General features: G+C 44.9%; 1 protein-coding gene across 9 annotated transcripts in view; it reads right to left on the reverse strand.

The window, feature by feature from the left end:
* The window catches only part of CCDC178 (coiled-coil domain containing 178), a 136,758-nt gene extending 113,324 nt beyond the window's left edge, over positions 1–23,434 (reverse strand). Inside the window, exons 1-8 of one of the 9 annotated variants that reach the window (XR_013840416.1) lie at positions 23,293–23,434; positions 15,809–16,090; positions 12,770–12,870; positions 8,556–8,630; positions 6,151–6,290; positions 4,820–4,854; positions 3,802–3,878; positions 1,616–1,810 (exon numbers count right to left, since the gene is read on the reverse strand). Coding sequence is in view for 8 of the 9 variants with exons in the window: in XM_079982685.1 (XP_079838811.1) it covers positions 1,616–1,810; positions 3,802–3,878; positions 4,820–4,854; positions 6,151–6,290; positions 8,556–8,607 (499 nt within the window). In the remaining variant the exon portion in view is untranslated. Of the gene's footprint in view, positions 1–1,615; positions 1,811–3,801; positions 3,879–4,819; positions 4,855–6,150; positions 6,291–8,555; positions 8,631–12,769; positions 12,871–13,438; positions 13,722–15,808; positions 16,091–23,292 lie in introns of those variants that run through there. The other 8 variants (XM_079982685.1, XM_079982679.1, XM_079982680.1 and 5 more) reach the window with 8 other exon arrangements.
* Between the last annotated feature and the right edge of the window lie 427 nt (positions 23,435–23,861).

Consider the following 23,861-nt stretch of genomic DNA (forward strand, 5'->3'; position numbering starts at 1 on the left):
CCTTTCTCCACTTACCAAGTGCCTCCTTCAAGCAGCTGCCTTGGCAGAGGCTGCCTACCTCTGCACTCTTTCCCTCTCTGAGCTGGCTTTTGTCACTTCTCTCAGCACTTCTCCCCTTCTTGGTTGCCTTCCCTCTTTCCTATTCCTCTGCACTCATCTAAAGAGTCCCAGTCTTCCCCTCAGGCAATCTCCCCTCTTCCCTAATTGGCTACATCTGTGGCTCCTTTTGGCTTCAGGGTGGGTTAGTGCCGGGATGGAGAACCTGTGGCCTTCCAAATGGTGCTGGACTCCAACACCCATAATCCCAAACCACTGGCTATGCTGGTTGGGGCTGATGGGAATTGTAGTCCAACACCACCTGTGGATTCCCCACCCCTGGGCTAGTGAGCATACAATGCCTAAATGTGACCTCAACTATCATTGGCAGACATGGATAGCCCAACCTCTGCCATAAGTGGGAGTGAGAGAGATGCCACAACAAGCTGGGGGATGGGGAGCTGGTGGTGTTCAGAATGTATTCAACCTGGGCATGGGTCCCACCCTTTGCTTCTTTCCCCTTGTTGTCCACCTATGACCCTTATCAGTAGACGTGAGAGCAAAGACATGGGCAACTGGGAAGCAAGCTTGAAATAAAGCTCCTCTCTCTTTTTATTTCATAGCTCTGAGCAGAGTTCCTTGGCTCCTCTGCTCATCTTGATTCTTGAATGTTAAAGCAAAGAAAACTTGAGATATTTACCATCCACTTGAATAATTTTCTATCTTAGAATAGGATGTAGTCAAGAAAAGAATCGAGGAGAGCAGCAGCTTCACCTTCTACTGTAAGAGGTGAATGGTGGGGTGGGAAAGAACCTAACTCTCCCTTGCTAAATAAATGATAAAACAGAGAGTACCTTGGAAAAAAGAGTTAGTTTGCTTTCGTGTTCTTTGGTGATTCTCTTACACTGAATTGCTTGAATCCTACTGAATGGTCCAGAATGTATGCAACTCCCCAACTCCCTGTGAACTCATCTTGTGCAGCTCCATTAATGAATAAGCAGTTCAATTGGGAAAGGTTTACTGCCTTGTGCACCACTGGTAGTGTGAACTGTGGCTGATGAGAGCTGTAATGCAAAACATCTAGAAGGCACCAAGTTAAGGTAGTTTGCCTCACTGGAATACAAGATCCAATAGGAATAATTCTCCCCATTTTTCAGGTAGCCTTGGCTAAGCCAGCTTCAGATGAGCCCCAGCTGAGAGGGGATGGAAATCATACACTAATGTATCTCAGGCTGACCCAGGATGGGAGACTTCAGCTGGCTCAATGAGAGATAAACCTATTCCACCACCACCCTCATCCTGGCAGATCTTGGGTTTGCATATAATGTCATGATATCTGTGTTATCAACACAGCTGATTTTGGTGATTGGCCACTGTTTTGTTATGATTCTAATTTCATTGTCTTCTGGTTGCACAGTTTCCTACCCACCCCAAGCTTCAAGATGCATCTCATGCAGTCCATGACAACTTACACATAATCAATTTGTTAGTACCTAAGGTACCAAAGGGCTTTGGGGGTCATATTCAAGTAAGTCTGAAAAAGTTTCTCACACCTGCTTTACAAGGTTAATTTTCATACCTCTTTGAACAGCTATGGGAAGCTGTTCCAGCCTCCAGCGTGACAGGATATCAGCATTTAGGTATAGCTTTTTTCTGCGGTTTTCCTCAAACTTTAAAGCATCTGCAGCCCTTTTACGTTCCTCTTCTAATCTCATAACTAATTCTGTGACCTCTGCCAGAACAGCTGTTGTTTTCTGCTTTAAAGGCTGGACATCTTTTGAAATTTAAAAAGGGGGGTGTAGAAATATTTGTGGCACTGTTTCACATTTCAGGTTTATCTAAAATGCATGATCTGAGATGCATTTTTAACAAGTTTTTAGTATGTCACATACACAGTCCTAGAACCAGGCACACAAAAATACAGTTTATACAACAATAAACAGTGTCCCCCCCCCCCCCGAAAAATAGGTGCCAGAACTCACCATGAAGTTGTTACAGTAAGTTGCTGGGTGACTCGGGGCAGCCCTGAACAGATACCAGTTTGTTAACTGTGTTCACACCCCAAGGATGTGCTAAAAACTATGGAAAGCTGTCTCCATAGCTGGTTTGGGGGTTGCCCCTGGTTGTGGTGCATGTCAAATAAATGCACCCCTGCCTCCCTCATTCTCTTAGATTCAGGCAGATGGCTAGGGCAACTGGGAAGCAGGAGGCCATGTGCTTTAAATGTATGGTGGAAATTATTATTTATTCATTCATTCATTCCCCGCCCATCTGGCTGATTACTTCAGATTCCCTCCTCTCCCATTCTCTTCCTTTCTTGTTATTCACCCTCGAGAAAAGCTTTCCTTATCCCAATGCCTGTCTCTGCCCATCTTTTATGTAATGCTCGTGGCTTCTCTGCTCCCTTTACCATACTGCTGCTGCTTTCCCCTCAAACTCTTGCAGTTCCTTTCCAGTTAGTTTCATTTACTGAGGGTCAGAGAAAAAGTGACCATGGCTTGAATAGGTCCAATTGACTAAATGGAGGTGGCTGCAGTTCCACACACAAAACTGCAGATGGTGCCTAAAGAATTCCAGATATGCTGCAGTCCCAAGTGGGCTTCCCCTTCATTCAAAAAGCAACACATTAAGTATGACTGCCCAGAATAACTGAATTCAGATAGGTGCTGCAACTTTATATTGATAGCTATAAGGTGAAGCCCATTGCTGTGCTATTTCATGGCAATCACATGAGGACTACATGTTTTGTTGTTGCAATAATGCTTCAGTCCTTGGGTTAACACTTCTCTGCCAAATTGCCTGCCGTATTTTGCAGTTTAAAACAACAGTCAACAGAATGAATTTTGCACCTCTTCAATGTAATAGTTTGAGGCTGTAATTTCACACTTTTTACCCAATTTGGACCTCAGAAGATGTCTGGAGGAGATCCAGAATGTATTGAAATAATTTGCGGGAGCATCGTGGAAAAGATAAAGTATAACAGTATAAAATGTGTACAACATGCATGGAATGTGCCTTGTTTTTCAGATTTTGCATAAGTAAATGCTAAAGCTTAGTCTAGCAACTGTATATATATTTTTTCCATTTAGCCTACTATTGTAAATTACACAGACAATGAATTATTGGGGTGTAATTGCTGGGCAAAACAACACTTACCCCCTTCTTTTCTACTAGAATCAATGCTTAACAGTACTGCTTGCCGCTGTGTGTAAAGCAGCATGAGGCACAACTCTGCCTGTTTTCATGAGAAAATATTCATCAGCATTAAGAAAAATTTGAATATTTGAATGTTTTCAGTGATGATAAATTATCCATGAAAACACTATCCTGCAAATGTATATAGCTGTTTACATTTTAGCTTATGTTTTAGTAAACATTATCTAAAAGAAAATCTGTTTTAGTTTCTCAGTTTCAAAAACACAACATACTTTCAAAATCACTGTTATCAGATATATCTTAGTATAAGCAATGAACACAGAATGTGTCATGGAAAATGAATTTGGAAAAGGTTCCTTCACTGTAGCTAAGGGCTATTTCAACACAGCAGTCAAGAGAATTACTGTTTTCTCCTTTGTTCCTCTCCCTTGCAGAAATTTCTGAGTTACAAATGGCAAACGGCACCATCCTACAGATTCCAGACATTCCAACCACTAGAATGGGCACTATCTAGTATAAATAATTCTATAATTCTCAGGAAATAAGTTGAACTAAATAGTTTGGCTAATAACATTGTGACAGAGAGGGTAAATACTCAACCATTTTTACCTTCCCAATATAATGACTGTTTAGCCTTCAGTTCAGAGGATAACCAGCTATCTTCAACATTTTTAATATCTGACTCCCTGTAAATATAAGTAAATATTTTAAGGCTGGAACGCCCTTGTAACATCTACATGTTACTTCAAATCCATCTTCAGTATCCACATCTTTCATGAAACTATTGCCTTAATCAAGGGTTCTATAACCCTCAAGATGTTGCTATGAGACTTCAACTCCCACCAATATGAGAATGTTCCCCATTTTCATATTGAGAGCCAGTGTGGTGGCTAAGAGTGGTAGACTCGTAATCTGGTGAACCGGGTTCACGTCTCTGCTCCTCCACATGCAGCTGCTGGGTGACCTTGGGATAGTCACACTTCTTTGAAGTCTCTCAGCCCCACTCACCTCACAGAGTGTTTGTTGTGGGGGAGGAAGGGAAAGGAGAATGTTAGCCGCTTTGAGACTCCTTCGGGTAGTGATAAAGTGGAATATCAAATCCAAACTCCTCTTCTTCTTCTTCTTCTTCTTCTTCTTCTTCTTCTTCCTGGCTTATCCCCTTAACACCTCAACTCTTGTGGGAAGTGAAATATCAAGATGGCAGGGTGGGAAGTCACTTTTAAATTTGTATTAAATTTGAATTGAGGTGGTGGTAAATACATTTTTTAAAAATTGAAAAACTTTAATTGGTCAAAATATGAGTGGGGATCCCTATGTGTGCACAAGCAGGCTTCCCTCATTAAAGTAAATGACACTATTTAGTGGGAAGAAACTCCAGTGAAAACCCTAATTATTACAAATTGTATATGGATGTTATTGTATATATTTTAAAATTTTATATATGGATGTTTTATGATGGCCTATATTTGTAATGCCTAATAAAGGTTTGGCGAAGTAAGTAAGCAAGCATTAAAGTGAATGGGGAAGCCCTTATTCATGCTAGAACTCCATGTGTGTATTAGTAAAATAAAAACAATTAGAATGGTGCCTGGTACAAACATTAAATCAAAACTCAGAAGATCCTTACCATGGAATTTTCTCCAGCTTGTACAAGTGATCATACTGCAAATACAAAGAAGATGCTTCATTAACATATTTTATGTTGTAGAATTTGCACTGAGTATGTGTATGGAGATAAGCTGAATTTGTTTTTAAATGATTTCACGGACCACAGACTTTTTTTAAAAAAAAAAATCATACAAATATGACAGTAACGTTATATTTTATGTATTGCTTTCCTAAACACGTCAAGCCTTGTAACAGCAGCTTTCATAACGGCAGTCTATGAATCAGTTAACAAGATTAAAATCTTATTTTTTCTATTACTACTTGGCTTACAAAGTAAGTGTAATCTGCCAAACATTTGAGTTGTGGATGTAGTGTGTGACAGTTGGACCAAAGGGTTGGATCAAATGATCCACCTCTGGGCTATTTGTGATTTCACGTTTAAAGAATATATATATATATTGAAAATACAATGACTGGTCACACATCCTGTTCTGATATATTGAAATCTGTGTTTCCCAACCAAACTGAAAGTTTTTAATTTTGTAGTCAAATAGCAGTGGAGGGAGCAACGCAAAATGTCCATCATAAGGCAATCAAAATAAGAAAATTCTATACAGTATTATTATTTATTAAATTTGTTTACTGTTCTCCATCCAAAGAATTCAGGGTGGTTCACAGCATCAAAATACAAAATACATATTGTTATGAATGCGGGTGTGGTTGCTCGAGAGCAAACAGGCAAGACTCCCCGTTGGTCTTTTCAAGGCTTTATTATTTGTCCAAAACATTCACAATACAGACTGACTCAATTCCATGTCTGCTCAGTCGCTAACAGAATCTGGGAGTGGGTGGTCCTTAAACTTTCCCCAGCAGAGCAGTTTTTTGACACCCATCCTACGCCTCCCCTCTCTGCGCATGAGCCTATTGCACAGAGAGGGCGTGGGCAAAAGGGGACCTGCCTCCCCGCTTTGCTCAGGTTCGGTGTTGCTCCCTGTAACCCAACTGCCCTTCCACCTCCCGCCTCTGAGCTGATGGCAGTTCCCTGACACATATTAAAAACAAAGCAAACCAATAACCCCTCCTCCCAGAAACACATTTAAAAGCACATAGAACGTTAATCAGACAAAGGCCTAGTTCAAGAGGAATGTTTTTGCCAGGCGCCTAAAGATGTAAAATGACGGCACCAGGCGAGCTGCCCTGGGAAGAGCAACCCACAAATGGAGCCTTCGGTATTATTGCTCTTGTTGTCTATTATTGTTTTTGTAGTATTACTTGTGCCCCTATTTTTGATGTCAAATAAAAATGAGCTCTAGTAAAATTTCTGTGAAGGTTGGGAAATAAAGAAAGTACCTGTTGAAAGGATTCTTCCACTTTTACTTCTAGATCTTGAATGTGATGGATAGCTTTGTGAACACATGAAGCTGGAGCATTTACAGCAGCACAGCTACGCTGCTTGCAGGGCAAGCCCCCCCAAATGTTTTCCTTCATCCCTAAAAGTATTCCAGAAAAATGGGGGGGGGGGAATGCAAGTAATAAATATTTTTACAAGTTTTACAAGTTACAAAGAATGTGTGATCAACTACATTTTATAAGTAGATCTCACACGGAATCTTGTATTTCAAGCTTCCAACACCTTTTCTTTCTTAAACCAGGAACAATAGGCACCAATTTGGAGCAGGATGGTGGTGGGAAGAGGAGATGTTAGCTATTTGCTTTCATGCCAGTTCTCTAACAACTCAGGGCTGCTCTCCCTCTTTTTATAATTACTGTGAGCCACTTTGAGAGGCCATAACTGTCTGAAAAGCAGGATAAAAATGTAGTGAGTAAATCATTATTGCACATTCAGGCACGTAAGAGCAGCCTTATCTGTCAAGCTGGAAGAGGTTAGGATGCTGACTCAGGGCCTCCACAGTATTGCCTCCGCTGGTGGCCAATGTAAACCAGACAATAGAGCATTGCAGGTACTTGGATGCTATGCCAGGCCATCTGCCAGCAATACACTCACTATGGGCCTCTTGCTGTGCCAGCCTGGAGCTGGTGTAGCAAAAGATTGTGTTTTTACTGCTCCTCCACCTTTTACTTTGTCCAGTGTGAGCTACAGGTCTTTAAAGGTGGTGGTGGCTTCGCCACTCCATTCAGTCTTGCTGCTCCTGGCCAAGATTCAGGATTGCAGCCCACTGTCATAAAAAGTAAAAAAAAAATTACAGGCTTGCCATGCAGCTCTATGCAGTTCAGTGGGACTTTGGTGGGATCTACAGTGCTTCTCAAATGCCTTGGTACTCAAACAACTTCGAACCCAAACGCTACAAACCTGAAGTAAGTGTTCTGGTTTGTGAACTTTTTTCAGAAGCCGAACGTGCTCCGTTCTGAGTGTTAAACTTCCAATTTGAGTGCCACACTTCCGTTTTGAGTGTTACGCTGCTGATTGAAGTTTTTCACTTCAGTTTTGAGTGCCACACTTTCGTTTTGAGTACCACACTTCCGTTTTGAGTGTTACGTTGAGTTCTGTCTGTCTTTGCTAATTTTGCATTTTTGTTTTCGAGGCTTATTTGTTTTGTTTTTCTGACTGTGTGGAACCCAGTTCAGCTACTGATTGATTGATTGTGTGACTGCAGTACATTGTTTACTGCTTTCATTTTATGGACCAATGGTCTCGTTAGATAGCAAAATTCATGTTAAATTGCTGTTTTAGGGGTTGTTTTTAAAAGTCTGGAATGGATTAATCCACTTTGCATTACTTTCTATGGGAAAGTGCACCTTGGTTATGGAATGCTTTGGTTTTGACACTGACTTCCAGAATGGATTAAGTTTGAGAACCAAGGTACCACTGTACACACATATAAAAACCGTTCTGAAAAGCGCTTTTAAAAATACATTGAATTTTCCATAAGGTTCACCATCGCCATCAAGTGTCACATTGTATATAACACTTACAACACACTTAAAATGTTTTATTTGCAGTTATATAGCTGAGTCCTTACTCTCAGGTAAGAATATACAGTCTACAGCTTTTGCTGTTAGGTATATATTTCGCCCTCTATGGCTAACAGCAACTTGCAGGGAGGATCAAGACTAGGGCTATGACATAGAGAACAAGTGTCTGACTACCCGGATCCAATATGTTGATCCTAATCCAAATTAGGCCCCACAATATGAATGAATGAGAACGACTGAATCAGAATAGAAAAGATGTGGACTGTTTTCATGTAATAATTACTCTGACTCTTAGTTTCCAGTTCCAATCAAATTTCACATACATGTAATAACCCAGACTTCACACTTATCCCTCCCTAGATTGTACTAGGGAACCATGTACACTGATCCAGGTTATTTGTCTTAAAGACTGAGGAAATCATAGAAATCTTAAATCATAGAGTTGGAAGGTGCCATGACGATCATCTAGTTCAACCACCTGCAATGCAGGAATCTTTTGCCCAATGTGGGGCTCAAAGCCATGACCCTGAGATTAAGAGGCTCATGCTCTACTGACTGAGCTATCCCTCAGGTAAAAATCCAACATCAAGGCAAGCCAAGCTGGAAGTAAGAATCCCAAGAGAGCAGTATTAAGGGACAACAGCAAAAGTGGGGATAGATACTCTGGAGAGAGGGAGGATGCAACCAAAATACTACATATACAGATACACACACACACAAATTCAAAGGTATCGGGGGGGGGGGGGGGGACAGTTTAAATCTGTTCAAAACTTTAAAGAAATGTAAATTGTACAAAGTTCCAAGAAGCGGGACGGAAATACCTTCTGGTTTTTGGCGGTTATCCTTGGAAGAAAGTAATGACATTTCAGTCATTGTTGCCCACAGATCCTGGCAGCCTAGCTTTTTTTTTAACAAACAAACAAACACAAATAGATAAATATACCATTATAATGTACTGTATTCAAAATATGAACATGCAGCATTGTTAGTATAATTCATATTTTCCATTTTTAAAAGCCATTGGATTGTCAAAATCTGCTTATTAATTATTCCAAGCACCAAAAAATAGATATGATAAGTGAGAGACAAATGAGCATACAACTGAGGCTTTACTTTCATTTTCCTCTGTTGCAACTCTTGGTGCAAAGTAGCTTGACTTAAGAAAACGACAATAGCTGCATATACACAAAAGTGAAAGAGGAAGTAAAGCTTGTATTCTGCACCCTTCCTCCTATCAGCAAGAGTGGTTGATCCCAAAGACAAATAAGCTCTAAACTGGTTCTCATATTGGACAATTTCTTAGGAGCTGAGTAGTAGGCTACAGAGTTGCAAACAACCCTTGATATAAATCAGAAGCAAAGTTGTAAAAGCAGTACTAGGACTTGTTTGTTAAATTATGAACTCAACGTATAATGTTGATCCCACCCCTTCACAGCTGGGAAAATAATTGTAACATAAATTATTCTTTCCACTTTAAAACAACAACTTTGCATTGCCCTTTTTATTAAATCTGGCATTTGGGGATAGTAGCTTAAGAAACAATGGGATGTGTTTCTTATTTAGGATAAGTGGAGGGAAATACATTGTTTTAACCACAGGATACATTTTGCATTCAGGAAATGACACTCAGGAAAGAGGTGAGAATAAAATACAGAGCACTCCTACAGGTGCATAGTCTCATCAGGTATGCTATGCAAATGCTTCTACATTCTATTTCACACTTCATTAAATAAAATTAAATAGTCAGCAACACACATATACAACATTCTAAATTACTTAGTTTCTTCAAACTTCCCTAAGATATGGATTTAAATACATTAAATATAGAACAGAAATTTCAATAGAAAACTGAGAATTTAGCACTAAAACAATTCTTCATTAACAGGAAGGCATAATTTCACATGATTGCTTTTAAAATCAAGTTACAATGGCTGTGTGAAATGGAATGCCAAACCATAGTTTAGCATTGTGAAAATGAGATTAGGTGAACCTCATGATCATACACCAGAAGTGCCCCATCAGAAGATCTTGGGGTTCAAAGTAGAAAAAAGGGAATCAGGACCCAAGTTGTTTAGGGCTTTGTGAATTCACAAAAGAAGTTTGAACATGACCTAGTAGCAAATCCACAACCAGTACAGCTCTCTCAGCAAAGGAGTAATATTCAGTCAGTAAGTAATCTTCTCCTGCAAGCAGTTTAGCTGCTATATTCTTCACTTGTTGCAGATTCCGGACCAAATTAAAGAGATGCCCCACACAAACTGAGTTTTGGTAATCAAGGTTTACCAATATATCATAGCTGTCAACTTACAGATTTGAAAATAAGGGACCAGCAGCCAAAATAAGGGACCTGCAGCCTCACCTGTTCCAGGCACTCCAGTCTTCCTGTCCTCCTGCAGTCTGGTCAAACTCATGCTGGTAGCTTCGAGAATACTGTCCAACCAGCTTTGTAACCAGAGGTTCAACTGAATAGAATCTGAATCACATGCACCACAAGGCCTATGCAGCCTCAACTTAAGATGGCTCCCCAGTCTGGCTTTGCACTGCAAAGTTTGCAGCAGCACGTGCAACAAAATGGCGTCCAGCATTCAAAACCCCCCTCAGCTTGCATTAACTAGCCACACACAAGGCATGCAAGCTCCACCCCCCAGTTGTTCTTAGACTTCTTATTGGGTGAGCAACACAGCCAAGCAACACAGTTGGAGCCTCCCTCCTCCCTGGCTGGCAGGGAGGGAGGGAGAGGAGCTGCTTCCTTTGAAATTTAAGGGACATCATTTAAGGGACATTTAAGGGACATCTATCAATAAGGGACAGCAGCGGGACATGGCGCTGGAATAAGGAACTGTCCCTTCAAATAAGGGACACTTGTATTTCTATGCAATATATGGACCACTGTGATCAGGCTATCCTAGTCAAGGAATGGTTGCAGCTGGCAAACTAGCCAAAGCTGATATGTAGAAGGCACTTCTACTCACAGAGGTCACTTGGGCCTCTAGTGTCAAAGATGAATCAAGGAGTACAAGTTGGAAATCTGGTCCTTCAGAGGGAGCTCCATCCCATCCAGAATAGGCAATTGGCCTATATCCTGGACATGGGAACCAACCAACCAACCAACCAACCAACCACAAAGCCTATGTTTTTCCAAGATTCAGGCTCAGTTTATTCACCCTCATCCAGTCCACCTTTGCATCCAGGCATCAATCCAGTGCTTGCCCAGCCTCTCCCAACTTAGATATAGTCTGGAGGTGTAACTTTTTTTTACCATATGTTGAAATGTATTCAGCTTTACCAAATGCTTTGCTTTGGCTTTGAATAAATTACTGCAGGTCAGGCTGTGGTTACATGTTTGAACAGTTATCTTTTATATATTTTTAATTGAGTGGCACAAATTAAAAGAAAAATTAGATACAATTATCTTTTTTGGCATTTGAGTATTTAAATATTTTGTGCATATTTCAGCATTTGATCATTAATTTTCTTTTAAATTCTCTGCCAATAATTGCTCACTGTTTTAAAGGATCACAGTGATGTGTGATTTGTACAAACATATGGAGCAATTATACTTAAACTAAGTTTCAATTTTCAGTTACTAAGGCAACCAGTGCATCCAGAAAAATAGTCTAGCTAAGGCAAGCCAGTATCTGCATCAATATGCCTTTTGTTCAAAAAGAATGTTAATACTGGTCTACTTCACAAAAATGTTAGGATTAAGAAAAGATAGAAAATTGTCATATCTGCAGGTGGTAAAATGGTTATGTTGGAATTGGAATGAAGTTATGTTTTGTATCTACTCTGAAATTTAGATAGATGCATATATGTGAAAATGCTTAATTGAAGTAAGCCATCCAAACAAGTCATTCTGAAATAACAAAGCTTACTATATATGGGTTAGCCAAAAATTCTCATGTACCAGTCATCAACAGAAGGTGGATGTGACTCAACCTACTCACTATGAATGCCTCCCTTGTTCTGTTTTAATGGTAAAGCAGCGGACATGAGAGGTGTCGAAACTGAGTTCCGGGGAGTTTCAGCTGATAAAAGCCCTGTAAGGTCATTTTAAAAATGAACATAGTAGACCTTTCTTTCAACTGTTTTAACTATTCTACACATAAAAAAGGTAAAGGACCCCTGACAGATAAGTCCAGTTGCGAGCGACTCTGGGGTTGCAGTGCTCATCTCGCTTTACTGGCTGAGGGAGCAGATGCTTGTCCGCAGTTTTTCCGGGTCATGTGGCCAGCATGACTAAGCCGCTTCTGACAAAACCAGAGCAGCGCACAGAAACACCATTTACCTTCCTGTTGGAGCAGTACCTATTTATCTACTTGCACTTTGACGTGCTTTAGAACTGCTAGGTTAGCAGGACCTGGGATCGAGCAACGGGAGCTCACCCCGTCACAGGGATTTGAACCGTTGACCTTCCGATCAGCAAGCCCTAGGCTCAGTGGTTTATTATTCTACACACATATACAGAAGCAAACAGCAAAGTAATCTATGGATCCTTATACAGCCAAAATGTAATGTTGTATATAAATTTTGTTGATTTGTTTGGAAATATGTGATACATACTGTAAGACAATTTTCAGACTGCTCAGTTTAGTGATACTATTCTCCCTCCCACTAGTTACTACTACTACTACTACTACTACTACTAATAATAATAATAATAATAATTTATTATTTACACCCAGCCCATCTGGTTGGGTTTCCCCAGTCACTCTGGGCAGCTTCCAACAAAATATTAAAATACAGTGGTCTGTTAAACATTAAAAGCTTCCCTATATATATATATATCTATATAATAGTTGAATTTAAATATTCATAGTAAAATATGATATTGTTCAAATATGAACCATAAGGAAATCAGCCTTCAAACTCACTTTTATACTCTGGTCAGAGAAAGAAGTAAGTGTTCTTTTGTTAAATACCATTAGACCTAGTTCCAGCTGCACAAAAAAAATTGAAGAATGCTAAATGTTCAGATGCTATAGAAAAGCAGCCTCCCTTCAGACCCACCAATATCCTTTTGAACAGTGTTTACCTGTTAAATTTCTTTTTGAATCTTAATTATTTCTTCATACAAAAGCATCTTCTGATGAGGCAAAATGTGAGCTTATCTCATGGCTCCAGTTTGCTGCTTAACTATAATGAAATAACAAACACCTGATTCAACTTCATAGATTTGTAGCTCCAAAGGAACACGCAAATAATCTAGTCAGATCTATAATACATATACTGTATGATAGAATTTTCTCTTGATTTTCATCATACTCTAACATTTATCTATAAAGCTGTTTACCTTTAGGGAGGGAAACAAAACACGTAATATAGGACTACACTTGATCACTAAAAGAGAAGCCTGTTTGTTTGCCACCAAACTGGACAAAAGAGCTGTGCACAATGTGTTGGCATTGTAGAAATGTATGTGAGGTGGATCCTGAAAAAGCACAAAGAACCACAATGCCATGGAACAATACAGAATTATGGAGTACAAAAACACTGTGCACCTGTTCTCTAATTTAAGGAATAGTGAGCATTACTGTGTAAGAATATAATTGAGCTTCTCAGCAAAAAAATAGCACTGGTATACACAATAACTTCCCATTCTGAAAACATATAATATTACCACAACACTTTGCCACAGAACATGAGGGGGGAAAGAGAAACAGAGAAAAAGACTCCAAGTTAGCATTTATCAGTAGAGGCTTACCTTACCCTTTCTTCAGAAACTCATTGAGGCTTTTAATATGGAATGCATCAGACATGAACCTACACAGACCTTTAGATCTTCATTTGAGTCTTTTATCCAAGTTCCCCCTCTGAGGAAGGCTTGGAGGATGGTGAAAAGGGAGAATACCTTTTCTGTTGTGGCTCCCCATCTGTAGAATGAGCTCCCCAGCAAGGACTGCTGGGCGCCTTTGTTGACATCTACTAGGCACCAGGTAAATATTTGTCTTTTTCCCCAGGCTTTTAATAAGACTAGGATGATCTTGTTTGTTCATTAAAAAGGTAAAGGTACCCCTGCCCATACGGGCCAGTCGTGTCCGACTCTAGGGTTGTGCGCCCATCTCACTTAAGAGGCCGGGGGCCAGCGCTGTCTGCAGACACTTCCGGGTCACATGGTCAGCGTGACAAGCTGCATCTGGCAAGCCAGCGCAGCACATGGAAACGCCTTTTACCTTCCCGCTAGTAAGCGGTCAGCCATTTATCTACTTGCACCCGGGGGAGCTTTCGAACTGCTAGGTTGGCAGGCGCTGGGACCGAGCAACGGGAGCGCACCCCGCCGCGGGGATTCGAACTGCCGACCTGACGATCGGCAAGCCCTAGGCGCTGAGGTTTTACCCATAGCGCCACCCACGTCCCCGTTTGTTCATTGCATACTGCTAAAACTTCCTGTGACTGTTATGGAGGTTGCTGTTTTTTGTTCTGTTTTTTATATAACATATCTATTTGTGTTTTTCACAGTATTGCAGGTCACTTGGAGACATTCAGGTAACAAGTGACCAACCATTCTTAATAATGATAATGTAAATAGGGTGTTTCTGTTGTAAATGACTACACTGAAACTCTTCCTAGTGCTTCAGCCAGATGCTCAAGTCTTACAGCCAAATATTCTGCATGTTTAGATGGAAATAATTGGATTAACTGAGGGTGGCTTTCTGGAAAAGTCACTTATGACTGCAGTCTGTACATTTATTGTTTCAGAATGGAAATACATACTGTAGTGTTTTTACGAACCTACAATTCCTGAGTATTCCTGTAGTCGTCTGCTTTTTCCTGCAAATTCACCTCTCCTAGCAGGCTGATTTCTGATCTTGGAGCTGAGATGGGGCAGGGAATGGGTTACTGTTTTATTTCAATCCACATTTTATTTATTTTTATCACCTGCTGTCTTATTGCTATTTATTGTTCTGCTGCTTTGTTATTTATTTGTGGCTTGTTTTAATGGACTTAACTGTTGTTTTAAACTGTTGTTTTATGATTTTGTACACCAGTGTGGGAGGGCATTATCCTAAAAGGCAGGCTATACATTTTAAAATAAATTAATAAGTAAATAATAAACGGTTGGGAAGGAATTTGCAGGAGGAAATCAGATATTGCTTATACACCTTCCTCTTTCACCTGCTGATTCAGCCCAACAATTGTCACCCTCATACCTGCATTAGTGCTATGAGGCAAACATTAGGTTGGCATCCCCATGTTTGCTTTGTAATATGTAATTCTGTCTCCAGTGACACAGCTACTTGCTTCAGCTGTGACTATTCAAATTATAACTTTGACAGCTGAATCACTCAGGTCAGGTACTCTAAGAAACTTCATAAATATTACCATTTGCTCCAGGACAACTGCAGCAGATGGATGACAGATATATCTCCTGCCCCTACTTCAGTGCTCCCCAAATGACCCAAGGCAGGTTGCCCAAGTCAGGCTGATTGCCTCCATCCAGCCACCAGGCCCTGTCAGTTCACATGGAATTCTGCCATCCATCAAGGTTACAAAAAATGATGATAGTCAGAATATAAAATCCTATCAAGTCCCTCTACCAGATGAGTGCAAGGAATTCAGTCTGGGCACCTCAGCTGTTAGAGACAGCTGTGTACAAACACTCTAAGCTAGCATGTGGAGAAAAAGGAAGGTTTAATGCACTAGAAATTTTGCAAAGAGGCTGGAATTCAGACAAAGGAGCAAGATGCCCATGCCTACTAACAAAACTAGGGAGTCCAACACAAATCTGCAAAGATGATTTCTGATTAGACAGCAGCCAGGCAGACACATCCACAAAGGGCTGACTCACAGGATATCACAATGCCTTCATTCCCACATAACATAAACAAACAAACTTGTGGGCTCCCAGAGAGGAGATTGCAGCTTTCTTCCCCCCAGTTATTTTACAGTTGCGCTGTGCTGAGCTAAGCCATGTTTTGGCTTAGTCTGCTGTCTGAACCTGAGCTTGTGGTTTAATTGTCTCAGGCAAACCTTGAGCTGTAAAGCATAGGAGAAATCTTCCAGTGCTGATACTGCATTGGGTGAGTATTGTAATCCGAGAAATGCCTGTTGTCAATTTTTTAGTTGTGAGTACCTGATGCGTCTAAACAGATGTGGTTGTATAGCATGGCTTGACTGTAGATGATGGATTTTGTGGTCTGTTCTAGGTGAAAGCTGGAAACATGTAAGTATGGGTAGTGGTCAGTTTCCTATATAAGGATTTGCTGTATTAAATGGGGTTTATATTATTGTTGTTGTTGTTATGCCATTGCACAGTAGTTTCCAGAAAGTGCTCCTCTTGCATGGACTAGTCTATGCTCAGGTTGAAGATGGGATGAAAGTTGCTGAAGTCTTGGTGGAACTTCACATGTGCCTCCTATTCATGAATTAAGATGACAAAGATTCTCAATGTATCTCAAGTAGAGGACAAGCTTTTGGGGACAGAAACTGAGCAAGAGTTATTACTCTAACAAGGCCATGAAGATGCTTGCATACTGCTAAGCAACGCCATGCATATAACTGCTATGCCACTGTGCTAAGTGGTAGGTAAGTATGTTGAAGGCTCCATTAAGGATATTCCTGATAGTTTGCAGACCATCTTTGTTTTTGTAAAAAGTGCCTCAATGTTCATGGGAGCTAGGAATGATATTTTCCGGGGAATTGCCAATAGATTCTAGTTTCCTCAGAAAATCTGGGATGTTCTGTGTGAAACTTGGAGTGCTGGTGGTGAGTAGAGTCGAATAGAGTCTGTATAACTAGAAAACCCTACTGTAATGGCACCAATGCCTTATACTATGGGGTACCCAAGGTTGCCTGATCTGTGTATTTTGGGAAGCAAACAGAAGATGCTAGTGGTTCCTCAGATGTGTTTCTATAGATTTGGTCCTACTCGCCTGTAGGAAATTCCTTCATCAGCTTTTGTGGTTCCTTCTGGTATTCAGTGGGATCTGAGGATAAGAGCCTGTAAAATGTGGGGATGGAGGGTGCAGTGTCTAAGTTGTAAATCAGAAAGCCTCCCATTTTAATTTATCAGATTTGTCCTGGAATGGGTAGATCTGGTTTTAATGTGGGTGGGGGGTGGGGATACAGACTAGCATTTGGGTGCTACCAATGCTATGTGCTCATTGCATTCATGAAGAGCCCTGTTCCGACAATAAACGCCCGCCTGGAAGCATCCTAACTTCCTTTTACCATTGTTGTAAGGACTGCATGTAGATGATACAGGCAAAGGACTTCAAAGACTTGGAAATACTATACAATACAGTTTTTCTTCTTGTTGTCATTGTGTGGCAAGGGTGCATAGAAGAATCCTACTCCAGCCTTTCAGACTCATTCTTCAACTGAATCATAGAATAATAGAATTGCAGAGTTGGAACTGGGTCAGTGCAGAAATCTTTTGCCCAACGTGCGACTCGAACCCACAACCCTGAGATTACAAGTCTCAGGAGCTACCGACTGAGCTATTCCAGGCCAACAAAGTCTGCAAACTGGAAATGCCTTTGTCAGGCCCAAAGCACGTTTGGGGATATCCCCTCCTAGGGGCATTGTGGCTCTTAAGTTACGAAAGGTGGGAGGAGGAAGGAACTGACTGTACAGAGAGCTAAGCTCTATCCAAACTACTCTGACCCTCCCCAAGGAGCTCATCTTTGTGCCTCGAATGACACTTCTGAGAGCCAAGCCCACTGTGCACAGGTCAAGCACCTTCAGGGGGTCATGCTGCCAAAAAGGTGCAGTGTACCTTTCCATGGGCATAGGCAGGATTTCTTTTTGGGGGGGGGGGCAGCCAAAGTTCTTGAGTTTTTTGGTGGATCTACCTGCCCCCCCCCTTAAGGGATGCTGGTGGCGCTGTGGGTTAAACCACAGAGCCTAGGACTTGCCGAACAGATGGTTGGCAGTTTGAATCCCTGCAACGGGGTGAGCTCCATTGCTCAGTCCCTGCTCCTGCCAACCTAGCAATTTGAAAGCACGTTAAAGTGCAAGTAGATAAATAGGTACCGCTCTGGCGGGAAGGTAAACGGCGTTTCCGTGCGCTGCTCTGGTTCACCAGAAACAGCTTAGTCATGCTGGCCACATGACCCGGAAGCTGTCTGCGGACAAACGCCAGTTCCCTCGGCCAATAAAGTGAGATGAGTGCCGCAACTCCAGAGTCGTCCGTGACTGGACCTAACTGTCAGGGGTACTGAAATATACTCAGAGTCGCAAAGTGATTTCATGCTCTTTATTCAGCTCATAGTGGTGAGGAGGAATGAATGTCCCCTCAAAGTATCTGCTTTATATACATTATTTACACAATGGGCTGCACATGATTGGCTAATTCCGGAATTCTACTGTAAGCCAATCAGGTTGTGGATTCACTTCAATCTGGAGCATGACTGGGTGGTTCCTGCCAACCAATCATACTGCTGCATTGTTCTAGGACCAATCAGACTGCTGCATTCTGAATCCTATTGTTCTAGGACCAATCAGACTGCTGCCTTTTGGATCCTATTGTTCTAGGACCAATCAGACTGCTGCAGTTTGGATCCTATTTGACTCAGTACATAACACCCCTCCCCTCTAAGTTCCAGTCCTGCCCGGGAGGTCGCATTCATAGTCCTCAAGGTACGCTGGCGGCCTACGTGTGCGTTGCGGCCTGGGGTGTTCCCTGGTCCGGGGTTCAGGTTCTGGCTCGTGTTCCAAGGATGCTGGCTGTGATGGGGCTGTTTGGTCTGGCGCAACCGGCTCGCTCAGTCGTGGTTCTGGTTCCGGTGTCCTTTCAGCCTCACGGGTCCTCTCTGTATTTACTGATTCTGCCTCTCCTGCTGGCCCCTGCTGCTCTATGGGCCTCACTGCCCCACTGTTCCCTTGGGACTCCTCTGACCTGTCCTCCTCCTCCTGGTTTTCTCCCGGGAATCGTCGGCGTATCTGGTCGCAGTGGCGGCGCCAGCATTGCCCCCCATCTGTTAGCACCTCGTACGACACGGGGCCAGTGACCCTGGTGACTGTGGCGGGTACCCATGCAGGGCCTGCCCCAAAATTCTTTGCGTACACTGGGTCCTGGGCCTCGAAGGTCCGGGGGTTCCTGCCTTCCCCCACCACTACCTCATCCTGAGCTCTATCGGGGTGAAGGCGGTCCAATCTGATTGCAAGGCGCCGACCCATTAGTAGTTCAGCGGGGCTCCTGCCAGTTGTTGAGCTGGGGGTGCTGTGCTGTGCTAGAAGGAATGTGGCAAGGCGGTACTCCCAATCCCCTTGCGTCATGCGGCGAAGGGTTTCCTTGGTGGTCCGCACCATGCGTTCTGCTTGGCCATTGGTGGCAGGGTGGAATGGCGCCGAACGGATGTGGCGGATGGCGTTCTGCGCTGTGAAGGTTTGGAATTCTCCTGACGTAAATGCAGTCCCGTTGTCTGAGACGAGAGTGTCAGGGAGCCCGTGGGTAGCAAACAGCCTGCGTAGTACCCGGATGGCTGCGGACGTAGAAGTGGACGGTACCAGTGCGACTTCCAGCCATTTGGTGTAGGAGTCCACCACTATGAAGAATGTTTTCCCCTGAAAGGGGCCAGCGAAGTCCACATGCAGTCGTGACCATGGTGCTCGGGCGGACTCCCAGGACTGGACTGGGGCCCTTGGGGGATCTGGGCGGGATTCTTGGCAGGCCTGGCAGTGTTTGACCCAGGCCTCTATCTCTCCGTCAATCCCCGGCCACCACACATAACTCCTGGCAAGGGCCTTCATTCTTACTACCCCAGGGTGTGTCTCGTGTAGGGCTGTGAGGACCCTTTTTCGGAGGGGCTGGGGAACAACGACCCTGCTTCCCCATAACAGGCACCCCTTGTGGGCCGACAGTTCATGTTTGCGGGTTGTGTAGCCGGCGAATTCTGGCCCGGGGCTGCTGCTGGGCCATCCCCTCCACACCCAGTCCAGGACCCGGGAGATGACCCTATCTTTCTTGGAATGGTGTGCAACTTCTTGTGCCTGAATGGGGCGGTCAGGAAGCAGCTCCAGGCTCATAACCTCTTGTGCAGGTGCTGGGTCAGGGCCTGTTTCCGGTAGTGGCAGCCTGCTGAGGGCGTCCGCATGGCCCATCGCCTTCCCAGGGCGGTGAATCAGTGCATACTGGTAGCTGGTAAGGAAAATTGACCACCTGAGGACGCGAGGAGACAGCACTTGGGGGGTCTGCTTTTCGGGGGCAAACAAGCCAAGCAACGGTTTGTGGTCAGTCACCACGGTGAAGGGCCGCCCGTACAAGAAATCATGGAATTTTTTAACTCCCTTCACGATTGCCAGACCCTCCTTGTCAATTTGTGAGTAGTTCCGCTCAGTTGCGTTGAGTGTCTGGGAAAAGTATGCCACCGGTACCTCTCTTCCATCTGGGAGTTGGTGTCCCAGGACAGCGCCAATGCCATAGGGTGAGGCGTCGCATGCTAGCACCACCGGCAGCCTCTCGTCGAAGTGTGCCAAGACCGAGTTTGAGACAAGCAAGTCCTTGACTGCCTGGAATGCGGCCTCCTGGCGCTGGCCCCACACCCAAGGGGCCCGCTTGTCCAGGAGTCTGTGTAGGGGCTCCGCTATCGCCGCCTTGTGGGGAAGGAAGGAATGGTAAAAGTTCAATAGTCCCAAGAAGGCCTGAAGTTCAGTCTTGTTCTTGGGCGCTGGGGCATCACAAATGGCCCGTACCTTGTCCCCAGTCGGGTGGACCCCTTCTGCGTCCACCATAAATCCCAGAAAGTCCACCTGGGGCACTCCTAGTAGACATTTTTCCCGCTTCACCTTGAGACCTGCTGTCTGGAAACGGTGCAGAACGGTGCGGAGGCGGTCCTCAAACTCCTCTGGTGTGGGCCCGGCAATCAACACATCATCGAAGAAGGGGGTGACGCCAGGAATCCCTTTAAGGAGAGAGTCCATTAGATTCTGGAATATGCCTGGTGCCACACTGACACCGAATTGCAGCCGCTTTACCCTGAATGCTCCTCTGTGCGTCACAATCGTCTGTGCCTCTGCTGTGGCCTCATCTACTGGCAGCTGTTGATATGCTTGGGCCAAGTCCAGCTTGCCAAAAATTTTCGACCCAGCCAGGGTGGCAAGGACATGGCTGACCACTGGCACTGGGTATGCATGGGCCGTGAGGGCCTTGTTTATAGTACATTTGTAGTCTGCGCAGATGCGGACTGAACCATTAGGCTTGACAGGTGTGACGATTGGGGTTTCCCAGGGGGCATTAGGCACCGGTTCCAGCACTCCTTGCTCCATGAGCCGGTCCAATTCCTCATCTATACGGGGTTTCAGGGCGAACGGGACCCGGCGGGCCTTGAGCCTGACCGGTCGTACTGCGGGGTCAAGCTGTAGAGCAATGGGGGGGCCCGTATACTGTCCCAATTTCCCATCGAAAACCCCCGGAAATTCCTTGCATATGGCGTCCACGTCCACTTGTAAGCTAGTGTGGTTCACCCCGGTGACAGCTAGCCCCAGTGGTCCAAACCATGACAATCCCAGTAGGCTAATGTAGGGGCCCTTGACCACAAGTAAGTCCAGTTGCCGCGTCCGCCCTCGGTATTGCACCCTGAAGGTCCCCACCCCCATTGTGGGGACCTTACGTTTCTGGAAGTCCCGGAGGGTGAATGGGGCCGGCCTGAGTTTGGGACCCCCAGTAGGACACAGTTTCCTTAAGGTCCTTGCCGAGATTATGGATAGAGTTGAACCCGTGTCAAGCTCCATGCGGCATGGGGCCCCCTCTATCTGTACCTCTACATAAATTTTTTCTACGTTGGGGTGGGGCAACTGGTATACCTGGAAGTCCGTGAGCTCCGTCGAGTTGCCTTGGTGCGTTGGGCCCCGGGACCTGGGGTTCTTGGATTGGTCATCTGATGCCTGGCATCGGGTGGGCCGAGCCCGACACACCCGGGCGATGTGTCCCACTTTTCTGCACTGCCTGCACTCTGCGTTGCGGAAACGGCAGGTCCTCCTCTCGTGACTTTCTCCACAGCTTGCGCAGTTCCCTCCTTCTCGTCGAGGCAGCTGTGGTATGTGGGCTGCTTGAGTGCGCTGCTGTACTCGGTGCACCTCCTCCCTGTCAGATCCTGAGTCGTCGGTGAGGTCTTCGTGGTGGACCCTCGGTTGGGATGGCTGGCTCGGCCGTGCCTCTTGCGTCGACCTCTCGGCAGCTTCCGTTGCCAGGGCCTCCTCCAGAGCGACCTGGAACGTTAGGTTCTTCTTAGCGTAGAGGCGTCGTTGCAGCTTCTCATCCCTCAGGCCACCGACGAGGCGGTCACGAAGCATGTTCTCCAGCTCTGAGAAGTTGCAGAACCGGGCGGCTTGGCGGAGAGAGGTCACAAACCCAGTTATGGTTTCCCCAGGGGCTTGCCGCTTTGCATAGAAGGCATTTCGACGAGCTACCACTGAGGGCTGTGGCGAAAAGTGCCCCTTCAGCTGTTCCATTATTGTTTTGTATGGAACAGTAGCAACGTCTTCAGGCGCAAGGAGAGCCCGGGCGATTTCAAATGTCTCCTCTCCGCAAACGCTGAAGAATATTGCCCTCTTCTTGGCGTCTTCTTCATCGGTGACCCCTTTGGCTTCTAGGAGGAAGGTGAAACGGGAGGCGTACGCTTCCCAGTCTCCGGATGCTGGGTTGAACGGCGAGAAGCTGTTGTCGGTTGCCATTCTGAGTTCCTTGTGTCCCGGAGCTGAAGCCTGGATACACGGTGCGAGGCAGCGGTGCGGCAGGTGGCGGTGCTGCGGTGCTGTGTGTGGCAGTCAGCTCAGCGGGATCCCATCCTCGTCGCCAGTGAAATATACTCAGAGTCGCAAAGTGATTTCATGCTCTTTATTCAGCTCATAGTGGTGAGGAGGAATGAATGTCCCCTCAAAGTATCTGCTTTATATACATTATTTACACAATGGGCTGCACATGATTGGCTAATTCCGGAATTCTACTGTAAGCCAATCAGGTTGTGGATTCACTTCAATCTGGAGCATGACTGGGTGGTTCCTGCCAACCAATCATACTGCTGCATTGTTCTAGGACCAATCAGACTGCTGCATTCTGAATCCTATTGTTCTAGGACCAATCAGACTGCTGCCTTTTGGATCCTATTGTTCTAGGACCAATCAGACTGCTGCAGTTTGGATCCTATTTGACTCAGTACATAACAGGTACCTTTACCTTTTTACCTGCCCCCCTACCCTCCTTTGGCTACACCATGTACCTTTTGGGGGCTAGCCAGGGTTTCCCAAACTTGGGTCCCCAGCTGTTGTTGGACTACAAGTCCCACCATCCCTGATCGCTGGTCCTGTTAGCTAGGGAAGATGGGAGTTGTAGTCCATCAACAGCTGGAGACCCAGGTTTGGGAAACCCTGGCTAGGCTATCTATGCCTTGGCCCGCTGCATTCCCGCCGCAGCAGACAGGTGCGGATTCAGGCAGCAACACCATCCCGTCTTCGCAGCGGCGCAACTTCAAAGCTCTGCTCCCCCCTCCCTTCCTCGGAGAGGGCGGGGCGCCAGATGCGCCGCCGCTCCTCGCCTTCCCCGCTATCTGCGGAAGGAAGCGCGAGCCCTTCGCCTCGTCCGGCGGCTCGTCCTCCTGAGCCCGCGCGGAGACTCACCGGCCCCGATCCCGCCTCGCGCTCCACGCGGCCTTCCCCTCCTCCCCCGGCGGCGGCGGCGGCGAGCGGCGCGTCCTTCGGCAGGAGTTCGTTATTCTCGTCGTCTCCAGGGCGACGGCTGCGTCGAGGAAGCGTGGGCTGCACTGCAACACACACACACAGACAGAGAGAGAGAGAGCCTGAGGGTCTTTGGCCCTTTCCTGTGCTTGCATCTTGCCAAACACTGATGCCTTTCCCTCTATTAACATATAAACACTAGATTCTGTTATTTTGATGGAATAGTTCCCCCCCCCACGGTTAACCCCCCTTCTAGTTGCTTCTTCCGACAGAAAGTGTGTGCATGCAGACGCGCTTGCACACGCAAACTGCACACATGCCATGCACATTATTTGCTCTTCCGTGAGAGCTGAGTGAAAGCCAGACCCAGTAGGATGGGAACGGATCCTCCTGAATTTGCATGCCTTAATAACCGTGCTGTTAGAAGCCACGAGGAAGAAAGTGGAGTAGATATAATTGTCACTGCTATTAGACAGCATTCAGATATTGTTAGGGCATGTCGCATTATCTGC

Source organism: Podarcis cretensis (genome assembly GCF_951804945.1).
Source record: "Podarcis cretensis genome assembly, chromosome: 7".
Classification (NCBI taxonomy): domain Eukaryota; kingdom Metazoa; phylum Chordata; class Lepidosauria; order Squamata; family Lacertidae; genus Podarcis; species Podarcis cretensis.